The following is a 22,202-nucleotide window of genomic DNA, read 5'->3' as shown; positions in this document are numbered from 1 at the left end:
AGTTGTCTAGCTGCAAGTTTCGGTCGCCTTACATCAGATTTAGATTTGTTGGTGTTTGGGATACATTTTTCAAGAGTTGCATCGAGATCAAGAGCTTGCAGTAGAGTTGTAATAAATACAATTAGCTATGAACGAGTCGAACAATTCCCTAAGCTCTAAGGACGTATCTTCGACAGTTTCGCTCTATGAGCCGTCCAGTACAGCAGATTTTGTGGATAATCTTTCTACGAAAGCCGTTTATGAGATGGATCCTGAGGATAGTATCTCTAGGCCCTTGTCGAGGGGTTCTGTGACATCTGGAGTGTCTATGATGGCTACCAAGGACGGTGTAGAGGGAGAAAGGGTCAAAAGACTGGGCATTCCGCAGTATTCGCTTAATATTTTGAACTCAATGGCTCATAATCAGTATAAAAAACAGCACAACCACTCGCATTCGCATGTTTCGTTGACGAAGAGCCATGCAAGTGGGGCAACTGAGGATTCATTGGTCTATGGTAAGTTCCAAACCTTGTACCCTGATTTACCCAGTGCACCTCCAATGACGTTGCGTGAGAAGATGCGATTATTGAACCACGATAGACAATTGCTGCCTTCATCGGCCATCAACTCGACCGATAATCTAGATGAGTTATCAACAAAAAGCACACCAGTTCGCAATCATGGTGGTTATCCGAACGAAAACGAGAATACGCTAAGTGTGCATGGCCGCTGGGGAGGCACTAGCGATGTTGACAGTAACGCCAGTACTGTAGGTGATGATGTGTCGTTCTCTCAAAATATGAGGAACCTTTCACCAGCTATCAGTGTATCCGAAAGGATTGCAGGAAATAAGTGAGGTTCTTTGGTGAGGGTTATTGTTGTAAGTTTACATTTGTGCTCTGGTTAGCACTGATGCGGGACATACGGAACAGATCTGCGTATTTCAAGTTTTGTTAACGCAGAATTAGTAAAGACTATGTATAATTTAACCTCTGAGGCGCTATGCCGTCTATTTCTATTCTAGCTGAGCTGTTTAACTTTTAAGCCTTGTCCATCAATAAGCGCGCACTTTTAAAACCCTTCATGAATTTTCATTCAACTTTCACTATAAGGCTTTCACTATAAGGGAAAAGCGCCAATACCAACGAAAAGATGTTGAGATCTTCAAGAAATTGTAAGCAATTGGCATCTGTCTTGAGTAGAGTTGCTCAGAACCCATTGAGACAAGTGGTGGCAACAAGGTTTATAAGTGAAAAACCACCTCAAACCTTCACCAAGTTATCTGATGAGAACGACCCTGAAAGGGATGCGTTCTTTAAGTACTCCTGGGGTTCATGGTTGAAGAATGACAAACAAGAAAAGGATAGAAGGGTGACTAGGTTCTCAATTGAGGGTCTAACCGATATCCTTAACGATTTGTACGCTCAATCCAGAGAACTGACGAAGGTAACAAAGGATGGTCAAATCAAGCCACCAAGTTACAATCCTAATCTAACAGTTTCTTTGCCTCATAACTTGACCGCTAAACAAGTTGGTTCTGTCAATCCAAATGAGAAAGTCAGGATTACCAGCATGGCTAGTATTCACGAGGGGAAGCATCACAGGATTTACAAAGTGGATACAAACCTGGATAGAGCCTTTGTGCTGAGAATTCCATATGCCCTGGACAACGAAAAGACTGTAGCATACAGGTTAAAGAGTGAAGTAGCTACGTTAGATTTTGCTGATCTGAAATTGGGTCTAAAGGTGCCCAAAGTATTCTGCTACGGTGCTAATGCTTTGAATCCCGTCAGACAGCCTTTCGTTTTGCAGGAATATATCGATGGACAGTTACTGATGAGGGATTGGAGCCCACTAGCCGAAGATTCTGAAGCTGGTAAGCCAGATGAGTCTCTAAGAAAGGTAATTGAAAAAATCTCTGATTTGCAAAAGAACTTACTCTCTGCCGAGTTTAATGAATTTGGGTCGCTTTACTTCGCAAAGGATTGTGATACATCAGACAAACCGGCATATCAGGGAGAATCTAATCCAGATTTGCAAAATAGATGGAGGGTTGGTCCCACTGTCGAAAGATGCTTCTGGAGATCAAAATCGGCCTTAAAATTTGACGAACAGAAGAAATTTTTAGGCCCATGGTCTATTGATTCACCAATGGATATCATCAAGAACACTGGTCTGATCGAAGCAGAAAATGCAAGGGCTAGACTTGCTCTGAAGGAGGCAGGTTCATCCCCAGAAGCCGTGGATGAGGTTTCATTAAAGGAACAAATTACTACTTTTGAAAATTTGGCCCGCTTGGCTCCAAGTCTGTTCAATCGTAATACTCGCGCAATCCCTAACGTTCAGGATCTTTTGAAGCCGAGATTGAATCACCCAGACTTGGACCCATTAAATGTTCTCATCTCCAAAGAAGGTACTCCATACCTATTGGACTTCGAAGGAACATCCATCAAACCATTCATCATCCAAAATGCCCCACAATTTGTGGCTTACGATGGCCTTAAAGTTTACAATTTGAAAGAGGATGTTCCAGACTACGAGAAATTATCAGATGGTGAGAAGGTCCAATACGATTTCATGTACAAAAGGACTCGTAACCAATACTTATGGGAATCTGCTTTGAACGAAAGACTGCCAAAACTAATTTCTGCTGTCGCACCTCCAGTCAAGTTATTAAGAAGTCCATACATTGCCGCCGTCGAAAAGAAAATTGACGAGGAGTATCTATTAGTAGACGAAGCTTTGATACAGTTGAAAGAGGTTTGGGAAATTCTGGCCAAGAATGGTCTTGTCCCAACCGAAAAATATCCTCTAGAATACACCAAGGAACAAATTGAGAAACATACTAAAGATCTCAATTCATTCCACGAGAAGCTAGTTTCAACACCTTTCGCAGCAACCCGTGGCTGGATCCCACAGGATATGTTCGACAATTTGGTCAAAGCCGGAATTCTAGTCAAGGATGCCAGTGGCGACTACTCTATTAAGCAGCAAGGTACCGTCTGATGAAACCTCATCAAGTATAGTTTATAATCTTTTATACATAATATTCTGTTTATCCAGTTCCCAGGTTTTTATGATGTTTCCAGCGTCAATTCTTTCGGCGGCAATGATTGCGGAGCGTAACTTGAAAAACAACTACCAACAACTAAACACTAAACACAGATAAACACTTGAACTTATCAAAGAGCTCCACTATGCTAGAGAGTAACTCAACTCTCATGACAACAATTAAAGAGTTTTATGGTACTTAGTCATTAAACACCCTTTAGCCAGAGCCCAAATCAAGGCGTAAGAAGCAATCAACTAACAATGAAACACTATGGCTGTAATAACAGAAGCTGCGAATTGGATCTCAGACAGACTTTCGAAATCAGATGCCCTCAGATCAGCGAAGTCAAATTGCACTCAGGAAATTGAAAACCGGATAGATACATTGTACCCCATTGCTGAGAAGTATGATCGATCCCTCCGAACCAATAGGCCTGTCACTGATGATGTGCTAAATGGCAGTTTAGAGCATGCTGCAACAGATCTATGGAACTCAACGGAAATAGCTATTAAAGTAGAAAGCGATAATGAGAGCGGATACTTGCTTTGTCGTTGCAAGATGTTTGCATCTATTTTACTATCGATGTATGAAGCCTTGCGTCCATCTAATGAAAGGAAAACCATGACGTTAAAATGCTACCTGGTAATCTTTAAGCTAATCATAGATCGAAATTGGATCCAGTTGAAGAAAAATGTGCAAGAACATATGGACGATGCATTGAAAAGTTTAGTTGCTGCCGTTGACCCAACAAGTAATGCAAATACCGCTATTGTCAAAAGGCTCCAATTCGAGTACTTTCTCACAAATTTCCAGAGCTCTGCGAAGGAGGGTGATCTAGAAACCGCTCGAATATTCAGCTCGAAGGCAGATATTAAGAACTCTTATGAATCACTTGATGCCAGTACTATCCTAGAGCTTTGCCGCATAATATACAATGCTGCAACCTTGCTGAAGGACTCAGCGGATGGTATTTGCAGGATCAATGCCATTTCACTTTTACGGGATGTTCAAGATTACATGGATCTTCCTGTTACTGGCCTTAACTCACGCAGCGAGTTTAGTAGTCTCAGGTACAGCTCTTTATTACTTCTCACGAGTTGCTTAATTGAATCAGACCCTCAAGAGTGCAGAAAGTACTTGGAATTAGTGCAGAACTTGTATCCAAGAAAAGTCGACCCTTTCGTTCTGGGTATCCGATATTGCAGGAAAAATGTTGGGGACAATTGTGATAGTGCAATTGAGGATGTCTTGATGAAAATGATAATGTCTGTGGATATTGCTTCCTCTTTTGATGCCATCGTAAGCACGATCAATGATTTTGCCGCGACAAGCCCAAAGAAAGCCGCCAATGCCCTGGACTACATCTTTTTGAATAAGTTGAATCCGCAGAATAACCAACAATGCCTAGAAAAGATAGCAGTTTCGAGATTCTTTTTAACAACCCAGGCCAAAAAAATGACGATCCTTGAGATTATTGAGAGCCTTGAAGATTTCTCAGGTTCTTTCGAGCGACGCTTTAAGTGCCAAATCTCAAAGACCACAATGAGTAGCATCATCACTTTACTCTGGAATTCTGGTAAGAAGCTTGAAAAGAATGGCAATTACCACGAAAGCATAAGATTCTTCAAGCTTGCATTAAAAGATGTTCTGAGTCAAAACTATGAGGATAAGGCTAAACTCCAGAGAGCATTACAAAATGCTTACCTTATGACCGAGGATTACATTGAAGCAGAAAAGGTTTATGAATCGATGGATTCCCGTGATAAGACCTCACCTTTAACCCAGTTGATGTTGCTAAGGATCTGTATTCATCGTCGAGGTGAGCATGCTGCTTTAGAATGTTTAAACAACATCAGGAACTCCGAACAAGAGAATGCTGTGGATGTTCTCATCTTGGCAGCTACAGAGTGCAAAAGATCTACACAATTGGCTGTCAGGGCTATGTCATTGCTTTTCGAGGCTATGGAGAGTAGACAGGCGACCCGAGAGATTTCATCGAATTGGTGCTTTCCAACTATGTCTCTCCTCAGATATACTTTACAAATGATTATGAAAATGGCCGAGGATGATCGGCAACAGATTTTTACCCATTACTCCACTACTGTCAAAAGTCTTTTGAATAATGGTGTTGAATTTTTGACCAGAAGTAAAGTACTAGGATCCCTCACTTGTAGATCGGAGAAAAGCCCTATGTCTCAGGGCTCAATTTCAGTGCATGAAATTGAATGGTTCGCAGCCACCTCGTACAACATAGCTCTTCAATGTCAAAAGTACAATATGGAACCACACCAATCAGATTTTGCCTCCCTTTCCCTTCGGTATATCGAAATGATACCATTTCAACAATTCACCGCGTCAAAGGCAGCTCACTATATGTTCTGGAAATATAGAGCATCTATTCTGTGCATCATATCAAAGAAAATTACTTTTGCATCAGGAAATGATGTTGCTTTGCGTGACTTACAGAAACATAGCTTTTGTCTAGTGGATGAGATTGCACGTACTACGAAAGACCAAGCTCTTTTGAATGGGTGCACACAAGAGCAGGTAGAATTGTTTAACGAATGCTACTTGGATGCATTGATGTCGGCGTATGAAGTTGCTTTGCATACGAGAGACCAAACAAAAATTACAGAAGTTCTAAGATTAACCGCCAATTCCCTAACTGCACAAATTGAAATCCTGCTAATAGATACAGCAACTTCTAGTGCCGAATTACCCAGTGGCATGCTGGCTGAAATTATGGAAGCCATAATCGAAAGAAACATCGGTAACACCAACCTCGAGGATTATTTGCTATGTTCCTGGCTAAGGAAACTGATCGATGCTTCATTTAATACAGAAAAAAACTGCTTAAAGAATCTTGCCGAACGTTTATTGGCGAGACTCAGAACCACGTTCAATGAAAACGAGGCAAATGTTGCGGTGTTCAAGCAAGAGGCGGAAATGTTAGCGACACTTACATGGAATGAAGGAGTAAGATCTATCATCAAGGGCTCTAAAAATGTGGGAGCAGACTGGTGTCAGATCTCCATTGATTTTGCAAGATTTGTGAATGAAGCATTAGAAAGCCACTTGAAATCTCTATGGAAGTCTCTCGCCTCTTCAGCTGATATGGAGGATCGAGAGGATCGCATCCATGACTACAGTCAGGACGCATGACGAAGAGCAGATCGACTAATTGTACGTTCGACTTCTGCAGCTCCAAGTACCCTTGTCTACAGAAGTCATAACATCAAGAACAGGGCATGGGTGGAGCAATTCAGGAAAAAGAGTAATCTGCACCAGCATCAAGTACCATCTGGGGGCAACGTATTCAGTAATCCACCGCACTACAAAACCATCAGCAGCTGGCCGTCAATAACACGTGAAAAATTTTACTCTTCCATTACTTTTCGTAAGTTGCCACAATTTTCTGTTTTTTACAGCCCTCTGCTAATATCAAGTCTAATAACTTCGTATTTTTCAATGACTCAGATGAAAAATTAGACGCCTCTTATATAAAGGTGATCAATTTTAAAGCCTATAGTCACATCAGTTGCAGTAGTTCGTGTAATTGACTTAGCTATTAGTAACTACTATCGATAACAGAACCAAGACACTATGTCTGCTCTAGATATCAACAATTTGCAGAATACCTTTCAAAATGCTATCAATTTGTCTGGTTCAGCTGGTGCTGTTTCCACTTCTCCAACTCAATCGTTCATGGACACGCTCCCACGTCGTATGAGTACTTCGAAGCACGCTAAGGTTTTGAAGCCATTTTCAACTGGGGATATGAAGATTTTGTTGCTTGAGAACGTTAACGAAACGGCTGTTTCCATCTTCAAAGAGCAAGGTTACCAAGTTGAATTTAACAAATCCTCACTACCTGAAGATGAATTGATCAAGAAGATCGAAGATGTACATGCCATTGGTATCAGATCAAAGACTAAACTTACTTCCAATGTTTTGAAGCATGCCAAAAATTTGGTTGTGATAGGTTGTTTCTGTATTGGTACTAACCAAGTTGACTTGGAATACGCTACCACCCACGGTATTGCTGTTTTCAACTCTCCATTCTCTAACTCTAGATCTGTCGCCGAATTGGTGATAGCTGAGATCATCAGTTTGGCCAGGCAATTGGGTGACAGATCCATCGAATTGCATACTGGTACATGGAACAAGGTTTCCAACAAGTGTTGGGAAGTAAGAGGTAAGACCCTGGGGATTATCGGTTACGGTCACATTGGTTCTCAATTATCCGTTCTTGCGGAAGCCATGGGTATGCACGTTTTCTACTACGACACCGTGACTATCATGGCTTTAGGTACTGCCAAGCAAGTCCCAACACTAGACGAATTGCTAAAGAAGTCTGATTTTGTCACATGCCATGTTCCTGCCACTGCAGAGACTAAGAACATGTTATCAGCTCCACAATTCGCCGCCATGAAGGATGGCGCTTATGTCATCAATGCTTCTAGAGGAACCGTTATCGATATTCCTGCTCTCGTTCAAGCTTGCAAGGCCAACAAAATCGCTGGTGCAGCTTTAGACGTCTACCCAAATGAACCAGGTAAGAACGGTGCTGGTGCTTTCAACGACGACTTGAACAGCTGGACCTCTGAACTCGTCTCGTTGCCAAACATCATCCTAACTCCTCACATCGGTGGCTCTACCGAAGAAGCTCAAAGTGCCATTGGTGTTGAAGTGGCTACTTCCTTGACCAAATACATCAACGAGGGTAACTCTGTCGGTTCTGTGAACTTCCCAGAAGTCTCTCTAAGATCTTTGGACTACGACCAAGAGAACACTGTGCGTGTCTTGTACATTCACCACAACGTTCCCGGTGTATTGAAGACTGTCAACAATATTTTATCCAACCACAACATTGAAAAGCAATTTTCCGACTCCAATGGTGATATTGCCTACTTGATGGCCGACATCTCTAGCGTAGATCAAAGCGATATCAAGGACATTTACACCCAATTGAACGAAACCGACCCAAAGATTTCCATCAGGTTGCTGTATTAAGTGTCATCGGAACTTTTACAGGTTAAACAACGTACGTGTAAATTAAGATAAATACATTAAACGATTCTATAGAACTACAGACCTACTATCAAAGGGTCATAGCCATTATATTAACTATTCTATTGATACTATCTTTATGATAGTCAAAAGTCACGTGACGAGCGGATGACCTATGGCTGGGTAACAACATATCTCTTGGAGGGTTTGAATCTCGGTGGCAAATGTAAAGGAACAGCGTCTAATCATGATGACTTACTACTTGTTGCTGGTTGGTATTGACCATAATTGGATCTCTAGTGACCTGTGGATTTAACGTTTGACCGGTTGAAGAGAGTCCAGAGTTTAATCTAGTTGAAATCTGTGAAATAATGTCTTCAACGACTGCAGCTCCCCTACTGGCGCTGCTAAAGGAAAAGGATGATTCGGTCAAAAGTTATGCATTGAAGTCTATCAATGATGTTGTGGATGAACTGTGGTCGGAGATTTCGAATGGTATTACCGAGATTGAGGCTCTGTACGATGATGGGAATTTTTCAGACAGACAGATGGCGGCATTGATTGCATCTAAAGTGTACTATAATTTGGGAGAGTACGAATCTGCTGTGAAATTTGCCTTGGCAGCTGGTGATTGTTTTGATATTGACGAAAAATCACAGTATGTGGAAACTATCGTCTCTCAGAGTATCGAGATGTATATTAAAAGCTCCAAAGAAGAATTTGAATCAAAGGACAGTAAGTTTGAAGGCGATGAGAAACTCAAGGCTATCTTCGAAAGGATGATATCGAAATGTGTAGCAGCTGGTGAGTACAAATTAGCGCTTGGGATTGCATTGGAAGCCTTTAGACTGGATTTGGTGAATGATATATTGAAATCCAGGTTGAAGGAAGACACAGAGGCCAATGGTCTCAAATTGATAAATTACGTTCTGACAGCAACTACTACGATTGTCGCAAACAGAAAATTTAAGGAGAGCATGTTGAGATCGTTATTTGAAATCCTGAACTCTATGAAATCAGCAGACTATTTCACTGTTTCTAAAGTGGTAGTGAACCTAAATGAAGCGGCTTTGGCCATTAAACTGTTTGAGAAATTGCATAGTACCGAAGACATTGAAGTTTCTTATCAAATCGCTCTGGATATGGTCTCGTCTGGTTCTCAAGAACTGCTAGACACTCTTTTACGCGATTTGACAGAAAAAGGTTATGATTCAAGGTTACTTGATATCCTCTCTGGACTACCGACATGCGACTATTACAACACTTTTCTGTTCAACAACAAAAACATTGATATCGGTCTATTGAATAAATCCAAATCATCTCTCGATGGTAAGTTTTCTTTATTCCATACTGCAGTCAGTGTGGCTAATGGGTTCATGCATGCCGGTACAACTGATAATACATTCATTAGAACAAATTTGACATGGCTTGGAAAGGCTCAAAACTGGGCCAAGTTCACAGCAACTGCCTCATTGGGTGTAATTCACAGAGGCAACCTTGCTGATGGTAAAAAAGTCATGGCTCCTTACCTCCCTGGCAGTCGTTCCACTTCTCGCTACATTAGAGGGGGTTCACTGTATGCCCTTGGTCTGATTTACGCGGGATTTGGAAGAGATATTATCGATTACCTGAAAGTACATATTGTGGAAAACAGCGCTGCAACTGGTGATGAAGATATTGATGTTCTATTGCATGGTGCTTCGCTGGGTATTGGTCTGGCCGCTATGGGTTCGGCTAGTACAGACGTTTATGAATCTTTGAAGGAAGTTTTGTACAACGATTCGGCGGTTTCTGGAGAGGCTGCTGCAATGGGTATGGGTCTGACCATGTTGGGAACTGGTAACGAATCTGCTATACGTGATATGTTGACTTACGCGCAAGAGACACAACATGGTAACATCACTCGTGGTCTAGCGGTGGGTTTGTCATTGGTAAGTTACGGTCGCCAAGAAACAGCTGATGGGTTGATCTCAAGCATGTTGGATAGCGAAGAAGCATTGCTACGTTATGGTGGTGCCTTTACCATTGCTCTCGCATACGCAGGTACCGGAAACAACAAAGCTGTTAAGAAGCTTCTTCACATCGCGGTCTCCGACTCTAATGATGATGTTAGACGTGCAGCTGTCATTGCATTAGGTTTCGTCCTCCTTCGTGACTACACTACTGTTCCGAGAATTGTTGAGCTTTTGTCCAAATCCCATAACGCTCATGTTAGATGCGGTACAGCATTTGCTCTTGGTATTGCGTGTGCTGGCAGAGTGTTGCCGTCCGCGATTGATGTCTTGGAGCCTCTAACTAAGGATCCTGTTGATTTCGTCCGTCAAGCGGCTATGATTGCATTATCGATGATCTTGATTCAACAGACTGACAAGCTGAACTCAAAAGTAGCAGAAGTTAATCAAAATTTCCTGAACGTCATCACCAATAAACACCAAGAAGGTCTGGCTAAGTTCGGTGCATGCATTGCCCAAGGTATAATGAACGCTGGTGGTCGTAACGTCACCATTCACTTAGAAAACGCTGAAATGGGAACTCTAGATGCTAGAGCTGTCGTCGGTTTGGCTATGTTCTCACAATTTTGGTACTGGTTCCCTCTTGCACATTTCCTATCTCTGTCCTTCACACCAACTACAGTTATCGGTGTACGTGGGTCTGATTTGAACATCCCAAAATTTGAGCTGAACTGTCACGCCAAACAAGACATTTTTGGTTATCCAAAGATGTACGAAGAGGCAGCCGATAAGGAGGTTGAGAAAGTAGCAACTGCTGTGCTATCGACTACCGCAAGGGCCAAAGCCAGAGCTAAGAAGACGAAGAAGGAAAAGGATGCTGGCGAAGGCGAGAAGGTCAAAATCGCCGAAGGGAAAGCCACATCAACCAAGGAACAAGAAGGCACCAAGGAAAAGGATGAAGAAGTCAGCAAAGTCAAATACTCTTCCAAACCTTACAAAATCGAGAATATGTCGCGTGTTTTGCCTCAACAAGCAAGATATATCTCTTTCAATAAGGATGATCGTTTTGTTCCTATTCGTAAATACAAGGGAGGTAACGACGTTATTATCTTAACAGATAAAAAGCCGGAAGAACCCGTTTCACTAATAGAAACGGTGAGGCAAAGCAAAGATGTGAATGCTCCTTTGCCAACACCGTTCAAAGTGGAGGACAATTTGGATTACCCCGATATATAACCGAACTGTTAAAAGTCATATAATGTTATACAATGCACTACTAAAGGAGAGTTAATGATGAGATAGCGCTATTAGTCGATGCAAATATTACTGGAGCGCCAAAAGATTAGGAAAAACGTTCAAGGGCTTCATCGACCAGATCCTTATGGTCTTCTGTAATGTGACCTTCTTTAATCTGATGATTTCTTTTACGAGTATTTTTCTCCTTCTCCATCTGTCGCTGCACTCTAACCTTCCTCTCGTCTATGACATTACGTGTCTTCTTACGCAGGAATGAACGTAGCCCTGAGTTTTTACCTTTAACATCTGGTTGAATCTTGGGTATATCTTTGTTGAACTTAGCCTTGTCGAGGGAGGCATTGGAAATTTCTGCCAAATCCTTGGCGGTTAGTCTTCGGCTACTAGCGTTCTTCTCAATCGTACCTATTACATTTGGATCCAAGGTGATAGTGTCTGCTGGTAATTTGTTCAATAATGTTCTCACTTCTTGCTCCTGTCTTTGCTTCGTTGTTTCGAATGGATTAATCTCCAATGCATCGTAGTTAGCTTCACCAGCACCTGGTATGATCAAATTCGTCACACCGTCATTATGGCCCGTTCCAAGAAGATCTTCGAATGGTACGAATTGCATGTTGTTTATCTTATTACCAGGGATTAAATGAGACATGTAAGGTGTGTTTCTATTATTCTGACCCATTGATCCAAAGAATGGTCTATTCTCAAATCCAGCCTTCAGAGCATTATTCCAAATGGTTACATGAGGGCCACGCGACACTGCAACGAGGCCGGTATCTGAAATACTGATATTCGATGCTGGTGTTGGGAGGTTCGCGACATGAAGCTCTTTGAAGTTCCTTATGTCCCAAATCTTCATTGATTTGTCTGCCCCAGTGGTAACCATGTTGTATCCCGCTCTATCGATGGCTACACTGGTTATGGGGCCTCTCGCAGAGAGCAGTTTAACAAGTGGTTGTGGCATTGATGGCGACCAAAGAGTGACAGTACCGTTACTGTGGCCTAAATGCATGATAGCATTCCAAGGATTTTGAGTCATGGCAGTTGTTGGGCCTAATTTAGTTCTAAGTTCCGAAACCAACTGCCCAGTTGATACATCCTGATATTTGAGCCACCCTGTCTCTCCCGCTGTGGCCAATAGGTAGTGGTAAGGCAGAAACTGCAGATGCCTGGCCTCTATGTGCTGCTTCAAACGATGTAATTCCACACCTTCATGATCATAGATAAATGTGTATTTTTTTTGAGCCACCGCGAAGAACTGGTCATTTTGCAAGTACGTAGCTCCATGACAGGTTTCATTGACATTCAACTCAGCGCGAAGATCACCTTTCCTCCAATCCATAGACGCTATATGACCTTTACGTCCGGCAATTAGTAAACTAGTACCATTTCTGGAGTAATTGATATGGTAAGGACCGAATTCTTTGAGCGAAAGGTCTAGTGCTTTATTTGCTGTCCCAACATCCACACCTTCTTTTATCTCATCCTGTTTCACCTTAAAAGTCTTTTCCATCTCATCTTCTGCTTCCAAATAACCTGCTGATTCAGGCAGCAAGTACTGTGTGGCAGCAGCAGCAGATACTGCTTCCTTATACTGATCGTCAATCTTTTTCATGCCTGCTCTCAATTTCTTATCTCTAGTCTGCTTCTTAGGCTTATTGACATTGCCGCCCGTAGATCTTTCATATTTCCCTTGATTGTCCTTCACTTTGCGATTCGGTGGCATCTTGGGATCGGGTATTAGGATGCTAGCTGTTCCAAATCAAAGAAGTCTTATTCTTAATTAACTCATCAATTTTCGAAGAGTTTAGCGATGAGCTAAAATTTTTCATTTTGAAGAAATAATTGTAGAGTTAAGCAACAAAAGCCATCAAAAATAATCACAAAATGACGGCCAATGGCTCCCATTGACATCATTTTAGAGTCTCAGAGGTCATTAGTGTGGTACTTTAGATACTCGTGGGGAGAATAATTGGCTCAAGACTCTCCGGCGATGTTAGGTCCTTTTTCTCCAAAAACAAGCAAATCAACACTCGAAGGAAGGACCAGCAAGAAATTCAATGCATGCCATTACTACCCCGGCGCTAGCTAATAATTTCGTGGTTTAATTGATTTAGCCGACTACGATATCTGATCGGAGGAGACTGAGGCTCAGCAGGTAAAACTTAAATCTTGTGATGATACGAGACAGAACTGTATGAATTGTGTGGCGCTCTTCTCATATGAATCAGCTTGAGTCTCGTTTCAATGAAAGCAGGTAGACGTGAGACGGTTTTGGATCAATTGAATCACAAAACGTTGAACTCCTAAAAACAGCTTTCTCGACAATTTCTTGTACCAGACTTACTAGCAAATCAGCGATCGAAACCTTCTGTATGTTACATCCTATAGCTCTATTGGCTGATCTTGATCATTTATTTTGTAATACTTGAGCCGTAAAATTTCACTCAAAATATCGACTTTGAAGACTATAAAATCTGGCAGAGTCCGTTAACCGAAAGTCAGTGACTCCTAATGTTTGCTAGAAACGGGTTTCAACTGGCCACTAAAAGGTTTATCTTCAAGGGTAGCCCTCGTCGCCAAACTTTGAAGTCGAATGCTGCACCAAGAGCTTTACTATATGCTACCGGTTTACTGGGCGCCAGTGCGGCCTGTTTCTTTCTAATGGACTCAAGATCTGCTGTCCATCAATATATGTTCTGTCCATTGATCAGGTTGTTGACTCCCGATGCAGAAGACGGCCACAAGGTGGGTATCTGGCTGATGAAATGGGGATTGGCCCCCAGACTATTCTTTGACAAAGACCCCGAGTCTTTACATGTGAACGTCTTTGGAAAGACGCTAACCAACCCAATCGCTTGTGCTGCTGGCTTGGATAAAGATGGCGTGGCCGTTGATGCTATTTTGGCTACTGGATTCGGATACGCTGAGGTCGGTAGTGTTACACCAGAAGCACAACCAGGTAATCCTAAGCCAAGGTTCTTTAGGCTGCCACAGGATGATGCTGTAATTAACAGATATGGATTCAATTCGAGTGGGCACAACGCTGTGTATGAGAATCTGGCTGAACGTGTGCTTAAATTTGTGAGATCCTATGCTAGTGACAAGGAAACTATTCAGAACCTTTCTTTGAACAAGGGCAAATTACTAGCTATAAATCTGGGTAAAAACAAGAACGGTGACACCGTGAAGGATTATTTGAAAGGTGTGGAAAGATTTCAATCTTTAGCCGATGTGCTGGTAATCAACGTCTCATCTCCTAACACACCTGGTTTGAGAAAGCTGCAGGATTCATCTACTTTGACTAATCTTTTAACTCAAGTGGTAGCCAAGAGAGATTCATTAGTGAATAATGGTAATGCCTTGGGCCAATCAGCTCATAAACCGCCTATCTTAGTAAAAGTGGCACCTGATTTGACGAAGACGGAGCTTCAATCCATCGTTGATTCTGCCAAGAAATCCAAGGTTGACGGTATAATTGTCTGCAACACGACCATTCAAAGACCAAAATGTTTAATTACTCAAGAGAAAAGTACTAAAGATCAAGTTGGCGGTCTATCGGGTAAACCTTTGAAACCCATCGCTCTTGATGCTTTGAGGACAGTTGCCAAATATTCTAAAGATTCTGATTTAGTTTTAATCGGATGTGGTGGTATCTCAAATGGTAAAGATGCCATTGAGTTTGCCAAAGCAGGTGCCACCTTCGTTCAACTATATACCGCTTTTGCGTACGCTGGTCCTGGTTTGGTTGCTAAGATCAAAGATGAAGTCGCTGAAGAGTTGAAGAAAGAGGGCAAAACATGGACAGAAATAATTGGCCAGGACAACAAATGACCGTGAAAATATCGAAGTGCTTAGCATCATGTTTATATTCTATTTCCATAAACCTATAGGTAACTACAAAGGCCCATAGCGATTAAAACAAAGCAAATGTCAGTGATTAGCATGGACAACACATCCCAGTATTGTAATGCCATGAGAATTTTACCTCTCAGATTCGGAATAGGCAATCCTTGCGCTGGGATGAAGGATACAAGCCTAGCAATCTTGCTGCTGTTTTGCAAAGTATTGACTTTGTTGTTCTTTTCGATAGATTGTAGCCTCTGGTAATAAACAGAAGTGGCGATGATTTCAAAAGCTATGAAGACAGAGAAGAAATTTGAAGGCTCGATCATCCAGCGAGGCAGTGGGAGGCTGATCTCTGCAGAAGATCTTGTTATCAAATAGATGTAGGGGAAAAGAACAAGCCACTTGAGCAGAATAGACCATGACTTGAGCAAGTTAACGGCATAGTTGTGGTAATCTAACATTTTTTGATCAACAGGTTCTGACGCAAACGGGTTTGGAAGATCATTGGCACCTTCACCATTCATAGAGCCAAATAGGGATAACAAATCTGGCGTAGATCCATCCTGTGGTTGTTGCGCATTCATTAAATTCTTGAAAAGATCAAATTGTGGGTCATTGGCTTCGCTTCCACTTGATGACTTCTCAGGGGCCGCTGGAGACTTGGTCTTCTTCGGAAGGACTGCAGGAGAGGCAGGTTTGGATATACTGGCAATCAACTCATCCATTTCAAGTGTACTCGCTTCATTCCCGACAGCCGATCCTTTCGAAACCGGTGGAGTAGGGGTCCCAGAGACTGAAGCTGCAGCTCTAGGGGCTGGACGGGAGTCTAAAGGTGATGTATTGTCTAATTGACTATCGGGAACTTGACCTGTAATTTTATTCAACCTTGAAGTAGCTCCACCATTGTTAAACTTCTGTTGCCTTCTTTCACGCAAAAGTCTACGCTTTTCAGCATCACTTAATTCACTCATCTACAGCAATTCCCAACCTAGAGAAGACCACGTTGACGTGTTATTCCATCAAACATGAGCAATCTTAGTGCATCATTCCACACTGGTGAAATTTCACCGTAATATCAATAATAAACTATCACGTGAAGAAAGCTTACAAGCTATAAAACGGCTATATCTAGAGCTACAAACTGTGTTTGCCCACGACTTCGTCGAATTTGGCATTAGCCTCATTATGGAGCTTCTGATAGCTACTCTCAGGAGCCAATTGCGCCAATTCTGCCCTCAATTCGTCCGCTTTACCGTCTTTACGAGCGATTGACAATGTGATCTTACTGGCTAGGAATTGTGGTCTGTAAAGCTTGGCAACCTCTTTCTGGCCCTCTGTGTAGTACTCGGACTGTAGGAGGTCGACTACAGCTTCCGCCTCGGGGATGTTTCCTTGCTGAAGGTGCAAATTCAAAAGCCCCAGTTGGGTCTTCCAGGTTGGGAAAGTTTGGGCCAGTTCTTCGAAGTAGTAGAAGTTAGATCTCGTAGTCTCTTTGTTTGTTGCGTACTTGACGTAAGATTCAGCCTGGTTCAAAATTAGTTCGTCCTCGCTAGAAATGTGGTCCTCATTGGCACTAATGTAATTGTCGAGCATTGTCGAGGCAATGGAAGCCTGCCCGTTCAAGAGAGCAACTTCAACTGCAAGTAGCAGCAGTTCAGGTGTTCCCAGTTGTTCGTCATTATCAATCCCAGCTACACATGTTTGCAGACTATCTTCAAAGTTTCCCAGGACTGCCTCCGCAGAGGCGAGTACGTGAAGTTCAAATGGCGAGCTAGCTTCTTTGGAGATCGATTCTTGCAATTGTGTTATGTCTCTAGATTGCAGGAAGTTGGCATATGTCTCAAAAGCCCTTTCAAGTGGACTGGAGCCACCTGTGCTAGCCAGTTGGCCTAGTGCCAAGGAAGCACTATTTTTATAGAAAGTTAACTGGTCGTCTGAGACTTTGTTGAACTTTGCAACCTCTTGCAAAGTTTGCTTATAATCACCAGTGTAATAGCTTTGCTTAACAGTGAAGTAGTTCATCTCAATGGGTCTATTTGATGGCTTTTTCGTTGTCGTTCTTGTGACGAGTTTCATTTAGGATAGCGAATAACAATTTAAGGCGGAAGAGCTTAATTCAGTTACTAAATAACCAAGAGCAAATTAAAGGCTCGACAAACAAGCACCAACCCTTACATTAAATTCCTAGACGATGAGTGATAACTCGAGTCCCAAAGAAAGTGCTGCCATGATGAAGCAGCCGTGGTTCCGAGAGGCTTATAAAGCTGCTATGGAATTTTACAAGATTGATGATCAACTGGACTCCCGAGATAGACTTGAGCTTTCTAAAGCATACCAATCAATCACTAGAGCAGAGTTTCTAGGCGGATGGGTTGGGTTCTCTGGTGTCTTTTTGACACCTTTTGCCTACCGATTTTATAAGACGAATGCTATTAAGGGCGTGAAAGTACCCAGGAACTTTATGCTGGGGCTTTTAGTCATGTTTGGGTCTTCACAACTTGCTGGGAACTATATGTTCTCCCGACAATTGTCTAATCTGGATCCTGATGGTACTTTGGCAAACAGGAACAGCTACGATGACGAAGGCTCCTCTCCTGAGCACAAGACGAACGCCCAAAGACAGTATGAGATGATGAGACTACTCAACAACGGTTCTGCTGCTCGCTGGGCAGCTTATTTCCACATGACTCATCAGGATCCAGGACGAAGGCTACCCAATCCTGAAGAAAAGCTCAAGGCGTTGAAACAGGGTCTCAATGTTCAAAACAGTTCCTTCATGAACCAGAGAGATCCCATGGGATTATACTCAGGACCAGCTTTCGACAAGAAAGAAGGTATTCCTGACTACAAGCGTAAGACTTCGACTGACGATACGAATGGAGAGACCACCAATGCCAGTGACCTGACGAATTCTTGGGAGACGATACGCCGGGAAGGTAACGCACCTGGCTCATCGTGGGACAGGGTGAGACAAAATAATGGCGCTAACGACAATGGAACGCAAAGTCCTACGGAGTATCAACATGACGAAGAAGATGATCCATTTGACACTGTGGTTCAACCTAGCCAATCTGATTTCGATCAGTTATTAGAGAAGGAAAGGAATGGAGAAGATACGTATCAGTAAATTAAAGCTTCTATACATAACGTAGCTATCAGGTTCTTAAATTCATATGACAGTTGGAAACATTAATAAGGGTTATATATTGCTTGTAGTATAAGCTTTAGGATAGCATGTTATCAGCTCTCTTCTCTTCGGCCAGCTTCTTCAGTTGGTCTAGGACGACATTGACTTCAACGGTAGCGTTCTTTCCTTGTTGCTCCATAACATCTCTGTTTCTAATGTTGACGGAGTTTTCGTTCATCTCTTGTTCACCGACAATGAAGATAAAGTTGTACTTCAACATTTGACCGTTTCTGACCTTCTTTTGTAGTGTATTACCGGTCAAGTCAACATCGGCGTAGAAACCAGCGTTGTGCAATTTGTCGCGCACTTCTTGAGCGTACTGTTGGTATTTGACACCGACTGGAACTAGGAGAACTTGACGAGGCGATAACCAAAATGGCCACTTACCAGCGAAGTGTTCAGTCAAGATAGCAGTCATTCTCTCCACGGAACCTAGGATAGCACGATGAATCATCACAGGTCTTTCGTAGTTCTCACCACCAACTTCGTTATCCTTAGCCTTAAATTCCAATTCGAATCTGCTTGGCAATTGGAAATCCAGTTGGATTGTGGCGCATTGATGCCATCTTCTTAAAGCGTCAGAGATCTTGATATCAATCTTTGGACCGTAGAAGGCACCATCACCTGGGTTCAACTCCCAGTCACCACCCCAATTTCTCAAAGCAGCTTCTAAGGTGGACTCGGCCTTGTTCCATGTTTCTATCTCACCAACAAACTTTTCAGGTCTTGTAGATAGTTCCATCTTGAACTCGAAACCAAAGACACCGTAGACAAACTTCAAGAAATCAAAGATGTCTTCAATTTCTTGTCCGATTTGATCTTGGGTACAGAAGATATGAGCATCATCCTGTTGGAACCTTCTAACACGAGTCAAACCAGATAGAGCACCTGAAAATTCGTTTCTGTGAATGACACCAAAATCGGCAACTCTCCAAGGCAATTCTCTGTATGAACGTTCTCTGGATTTGAACATCAAACAATGACCTGGACAGTTCATTGGCTTTAACCCAAAAGTGTCCTTTTCAACTTCAAATGTGAACATGTTGTCCTTGTAGTTACCCCAATGACCTGAAGTTTCCCACAACTTGGAGTTATACATGTTTGGAGTAATGACTTCTTCGTAGCCTCTCTTATTGTACTCACCTCTCATCAAGTCCACCAACTTGTTGTAAATCCTGGTTCCGTGAGGTAGCCAGAAACACGAACCTGGAGACATTTCATGAAATAAGAACAATTCTTGTTCCTTACCAATCTTTCTGTGATCTCTCATAGAGGCTTCAGCCAAAAATTTCAAATGCGCATCCATCAACTTTTTGTCTGGGAAAGCAATACCGTAGACTCTTTGCAAAGAGTCGTTGTCTGATTCACCAAGAAAGTAACATGACGAGTTCTTCAGAAGCTTGAAAGCCTTAATACGACCGGTATTTGGAATATGTGGACCAGTGCACAAGTCAATTAGGGAACCACAACGGTAAACGGTAGTAGAACCTCCATCTGGGATCTTAGTGTTGACTAAGTAAGTCTTGTACTTAGAGTAATGGAACATCTTCAATAGGTCTTCCTTAGACATGACCAACCTTTCGAATTTTTGCTTTTGCTTAATAACATTTTTGGCAACACCTTCTAAAGCTGGGAAATCGTTTTGAGAAACAGTTCTCTCTTCACCTTCGACTGGTTTCATACTATCTCTGACGGCAAATTCGTAGAAAAACCCATCATCGGTTGGGGGTCCCAAACAGATATGAGCTCCCAAGTTACATTCACAAGCTTCACCCAGAACGTGGGCAGAAGAATGCCAGAAAACTTTCTTACCTTCCTCAGATTCGAAGTCCAAAAGTTGCACTTTAATCTCTTCGCCCTCTTCGCCTTCAAATGGTCTATCCAAATCCCACAGTTGGTTGTTCACCTTAGCAATACAGAGTCTATCAGGTAAAGATTTGGCAATTTCCTTGGCAATATCCATTGGAGTAGTTTCCCATGCAGTACCTTCCTTGACAGAACCATCCTTCAAGACAATCTTCAATGGAACACGAGGCATCGAGGCCACTTTCTCGTCGTATTTCTTTTTTAGATCTTCAAACAATTGAATTCTATCATCGATGAATCCTGGTTGTGGTTCCAAATACAACGACTGTTGCTTAGACTTCTTGTTTGGTTTTGCAGCTTTTGCCTCACCTTTATTGTCCTTCAAGGACAGGTTTTTCACCTGTCCGGTGGCCTCTTCAGAGCTCATTATATGACGACTACCTCAAGAATCGAATTGACCTGATAAGGTGAAATTAGAAGGGCTATTTAACAAGTTATCCAGAATGAATTATTCGATAATTGATCAAAATTTTTCAAACTCTTAACAAACCTCGAAGAGTCATTGTACGTATTTAATGATGGAATAGCGAGAAATAAGCTCAATTAACCATTAAACAAGTCTCAAAAGACCTCAATGAGTCCATTGACAAGAAGATTAGGTAATGTTACATAGTAGCGCCTTTGGAACGAGCCTCTTAGGATGGTTTTTGATGGATCTATATGCTTGTCTCGCTATTAAGTGTTGATAATTTTTCAGTACGCTAGAGCGAAAAATGAAGAAAGTTGAAAAAGGCGATGAGCAACCAGTGAAACAAATACAGAACGTTTTAAATCAGCTCGATAATAAGGTATTCAGTATGTCATCGATGCTGTCCGAAGTGGAAACTATGGATACACTTCCTTTTGTGAAAGATACGACCCCGTCGCGTGAAAAATCGCAGGACAATAAGATACCAGCACCGTCGATTGAGGAAGTGGATACCAATCCGGAAGGTTTGAGAGCACTTCGAGGACAAGGACGTTACTTTGGTGTGGGAGCAGATGAAGATGGTGGGATACGAGAGGCGGAACCTAAATGTAACAACTGTTCACAGAGAGGTCATTTTAAGCGGAATTGCCCACACGTAATATGTACCTATTGTGGATCTATGGATGATCATTACTCCCAACACTGTCCCAAGGCAATCACTTGTTCAAATTGTAATGATGGTGGACATTACAGATCTCAATGTCCTCAAAAGTGGAAGCGTGTGTTCTGCACGCTGTGCAATAGTAAAAAACATTCTAGAGATAGATGCCCCAGCATATGGAGGGTTTATCTGTTGAAGGATGACTCGAAAAACCTGAAGGAGAAAGTTCTACCAATGCATAAGCTTTATTGCTATAACTGCGGTGGAAAGGGTCATTTTGGAGATGATTGTACAGGCAGGCGATCATCCAGAGTCCCCAATGATGATGGTAGTGCATTCTCTGGTGATAACCTTTCTACGAATCTGAAGAAACAGTATCAAAAGAATCTTAAAAAACAGAGAAGGGAGGAATACTCCTCTTCGAGATATGATGATTTCGATTATAATGATTACGAGTTCGATGACGCCCTATACGATGATCCACAGGTTTCCAGCAAATCCAAGTCTAAGAAACGGAAGCGTTCCAACCTTAATACACCTCCATATCAGAGCAATAAGAGAGGTAAAGTAGTACAACCGGTCCAGCGAGGCAACACTCTGCCGCCTGCAAGAGACCGGACGCATCCATTAGATTTTCCACGTTCAAATCAAAACTCTTCCTACTCGTCGAGCAACATGGAACACTCGCGGTATGGAAGAGCCTCGTCGAACCGGAACTCGAACCAAAGCTCAAACCAGGGCAATTACAAGAACTACAACTCCTACAAACCGTTTAGAAGTGGCACATTAAAAAGATGAGTGCTCAAGAATGCTAAAATCGTGGTACTTGAATGCCAAAAATTCGCATGAGCATATAAAGCACGACTTGATGCTCAGTGACATAGCAACAGGACCAGTAGCAATCTTAAAGACCTTTGTCTTAATACTAGTTTGTACTTATCATTTTATACATTGCATCGCGTGGCGCTGATTAATTGAAGTTAGAG

The 22,202-nt window shown here is 42.2% G+C and overlaps 12 protein-coding genes across 12 annotated transcripts; 8 read left to right on the top strand and 4 right to left on the bottom strand.

The window, feature by feature from the left end:
- Window positions 1-127: 127 nt before the first annotated feature.
- On the top strand, window positions 128-835 carry TDEL0H01740 (uncharacterized protein; the record flags this gene model as incomplete). Its single annotated transcript, XM_003683196.1, has 1 exon — window positions 128-835. One exon carries the CDS (start codon window positions 128-130, stop codon window positions 833-835), a length of 708 nt encoding a protein of 235 aa, XP_003683244.1.
- A 296-nt stretch (window positions 836-1,131) lies between these two features.
- AIM9 (Aim9p) lies at window positions 1,132-2,985 on the top strand (the record flags this gene model as incomplete). The annotated part of the gene is made up of 1 exon (XM_003683195.1): window positions 1,132-2,985. One exon carries the CDS (start codon window positions 1,132-1,134, stop codon window positions 2,983-2,985), a length of 1,854 nt encoding a protein of 617 aa, XP_003683243.1.
- A 316-nt stretch (window positions 2,986-3,301) lies between these two features.
- SPO22 (Spo22p) lies at window positions 3,302-6,193 on the top strand (the record flags this gene model as incomplete). The annotated part of the gene is made up of 1 exon (XM_003683194.1): window positions 3,302-6,193. One exon carries the CDS (start codon window positions 3,302-3,304, stop codon window positions 6,191-6,193), a length of 2,892 nt encoding a protein of 963 aa, XP_003683242.1.
- A 441-nt stretch (window positions 6,194-6,634) lies between these two features.
- TDEL0H01710 (uncharacterized protein) lies at window positions 6,635-8,044 on the top strand (the record flags this gene model as incomplete). The annotated part of the gene is made up of 1 exon (XM_003683193.1): window positions 6,635-8,044. One exon carries the CDS (start codon window positions 6,635-6,637, stop codon window positions 8,042-8,044), a length of 1,410 nt encoding a protein of 469 aa, XP_003683241.1.
- A 368-nt stretch (window positions 8,045-8,412) lies between these two features.
- Window positions 8,413-11,229, top strand: RPN2 (proteasome regulatory particle base subunit RPN2; the record flags this gene model as incomplete). The annotated part of the gene is made up of 1 exon (XM_003683192.1): window positions 8,413-11,229. The coding sequence occupies one exon, from the start codon at window positions 8,413-8,415 to the stop codon at window positions 11,227-11,229; it is 2,817 nt and encodes a 938-aa protein (XP_003683240.1).
- A 106-nt stretch (window positions 11,230-11,335) lies between these two features.
- Window positions 11,336-12,970, bottom strand: UTP7 (Utp7p; the record flags this gene model as incomplete). Its single annotated transcript, XM_003683191.1, has 1 exon — window positions 11,336-12,970. One exon carries the CDS (start codon window positions 12,968-12,970, stop codon window positions 11,336-11,338), a length of 1,635 nt encoding a protein of 544 aa, XP_003683239.1.
- Window positions 12,971-13,758: 788 nt separating this feature from the next.
- Window positions 13,759-15,078, top strand: TDEL0H01680 (dihydroorotate dehydrogenase 2; the record flags this gene model as incomplete). The annotated part of the gene is made up of 1 exon (XM_003683190.1): window positions 13,759-15,078. One exon carries the CDS (start codon window positions 13,759-13,761, stop codon window positions 15,076-15,078), a length of 1,320 nt encoding a protein of 439 aa, XP_003683238.1.
- A 53-nt stretch (window positions 15,079-15,131) lies between these two features.
- Window positions 15,132-16,064, bottom strand: GET2 (GET complex subunit GET2; the record flags this gene model as incomplete). The annotated part of the gene is made up of 1 exon (XM_003683189.1): window positions 15,132-16,064. The coding sequence occupies one exon, from the start codon at window positions 16,062-16,064 to the stop codon at window positions 15,132-15,134; it is 933 nt and encodes a 310-aa protein (XP_003683237.1).
- A 163-nt stretch (window positions 16,065-16,227) lies between these two features.
- Window positions 16,228-17,115, bottom strand: SEC28 (coatomer subunit epsilon; the record flags this gene model as incomplete). Its single annotated transcript, XM_003683188.1, has 1 exon — window positions 16,228-17,115. The coding sequence occupies one exon, from the start codon at window positions 17,113-17,115 to the stop codon at window positions 16,228-16,230; it is 888 nt and encodes a 295-aa protein (XP_003683236.1).
- Window positions 17,116-17,284: 169 nt separating this feature from the next.
- Window positions 17,285-18,220, top strand: RCI37 (Rci37p; the record flags this gene model as incomplete). Its single annotated transcript, XM_003683187.1, has 1 exon — window positions 17,285-18,220. One exon carries the CDS (start codon window positions 17,285-17,287, stop codon window positions 18,218-18,220), a length of 936 nt encoding a protein of 311 aa, XP_003683235.1.
- A 97-nt stretch (window positions 18,221-18,317) lies between these two features.
- THS1 (threonine--tRNA ligase THS1) lies at window positions 18,318-20,513 on the bottom strand (the record flags this gene model as incomplete). Its single annotated transcript, XM_003683186.1, has 1 exon — window positions 18,318-20,513. The coding sequence occupies one exon, from the start codon at window positions 20,511-20,513 to the stop codon at window positions 18,318-18,320; it is 2,196 nt and encodes a 731-aa protein (XP_003683234.1).
- A 430-nt stretch (window positions 20,514-20,943) lies between these two features.
- On the top strand, window positions 20,944-22,014 carry TDEL0H01630 (zinc finger CCHC domain-containing protein; the record flags this gene model as incomplete). The annotated part of the gene is made up of 1 exon (XM_003683185.1): window positions 20,944-22,014. The coding sequence occupies one exon, from the start codon at window positions 20,944-20,946 to the stop codon at window positions 22,012-22,014; it is 1,071 nt and encodes a 356-aa protein (XP_003683233.1).
- Between the last annotated feature and the right edge of the window lie 188 nt (window positions 22,015-22,202).

The sequence above is a fragment of the Torulaspora delbrueckii genome, chromosome 8 (assembly GCF_000243375.1).
Source record: "Torulaspora delbrueckii CBS 1146 chromosome 8, complete genome".
Taxonomy (NCBI): domain Eukaryota; kingdom Fungi; phylum Ascomycota; class Saccharomycetes; order Saccharomycetales; family Saccharomycetaceae; genus Torulaspora; species Torulaspora delbrueckii.
This window is presented reverse-complemented; position numbering and strand designations above follow the sequence as displayed.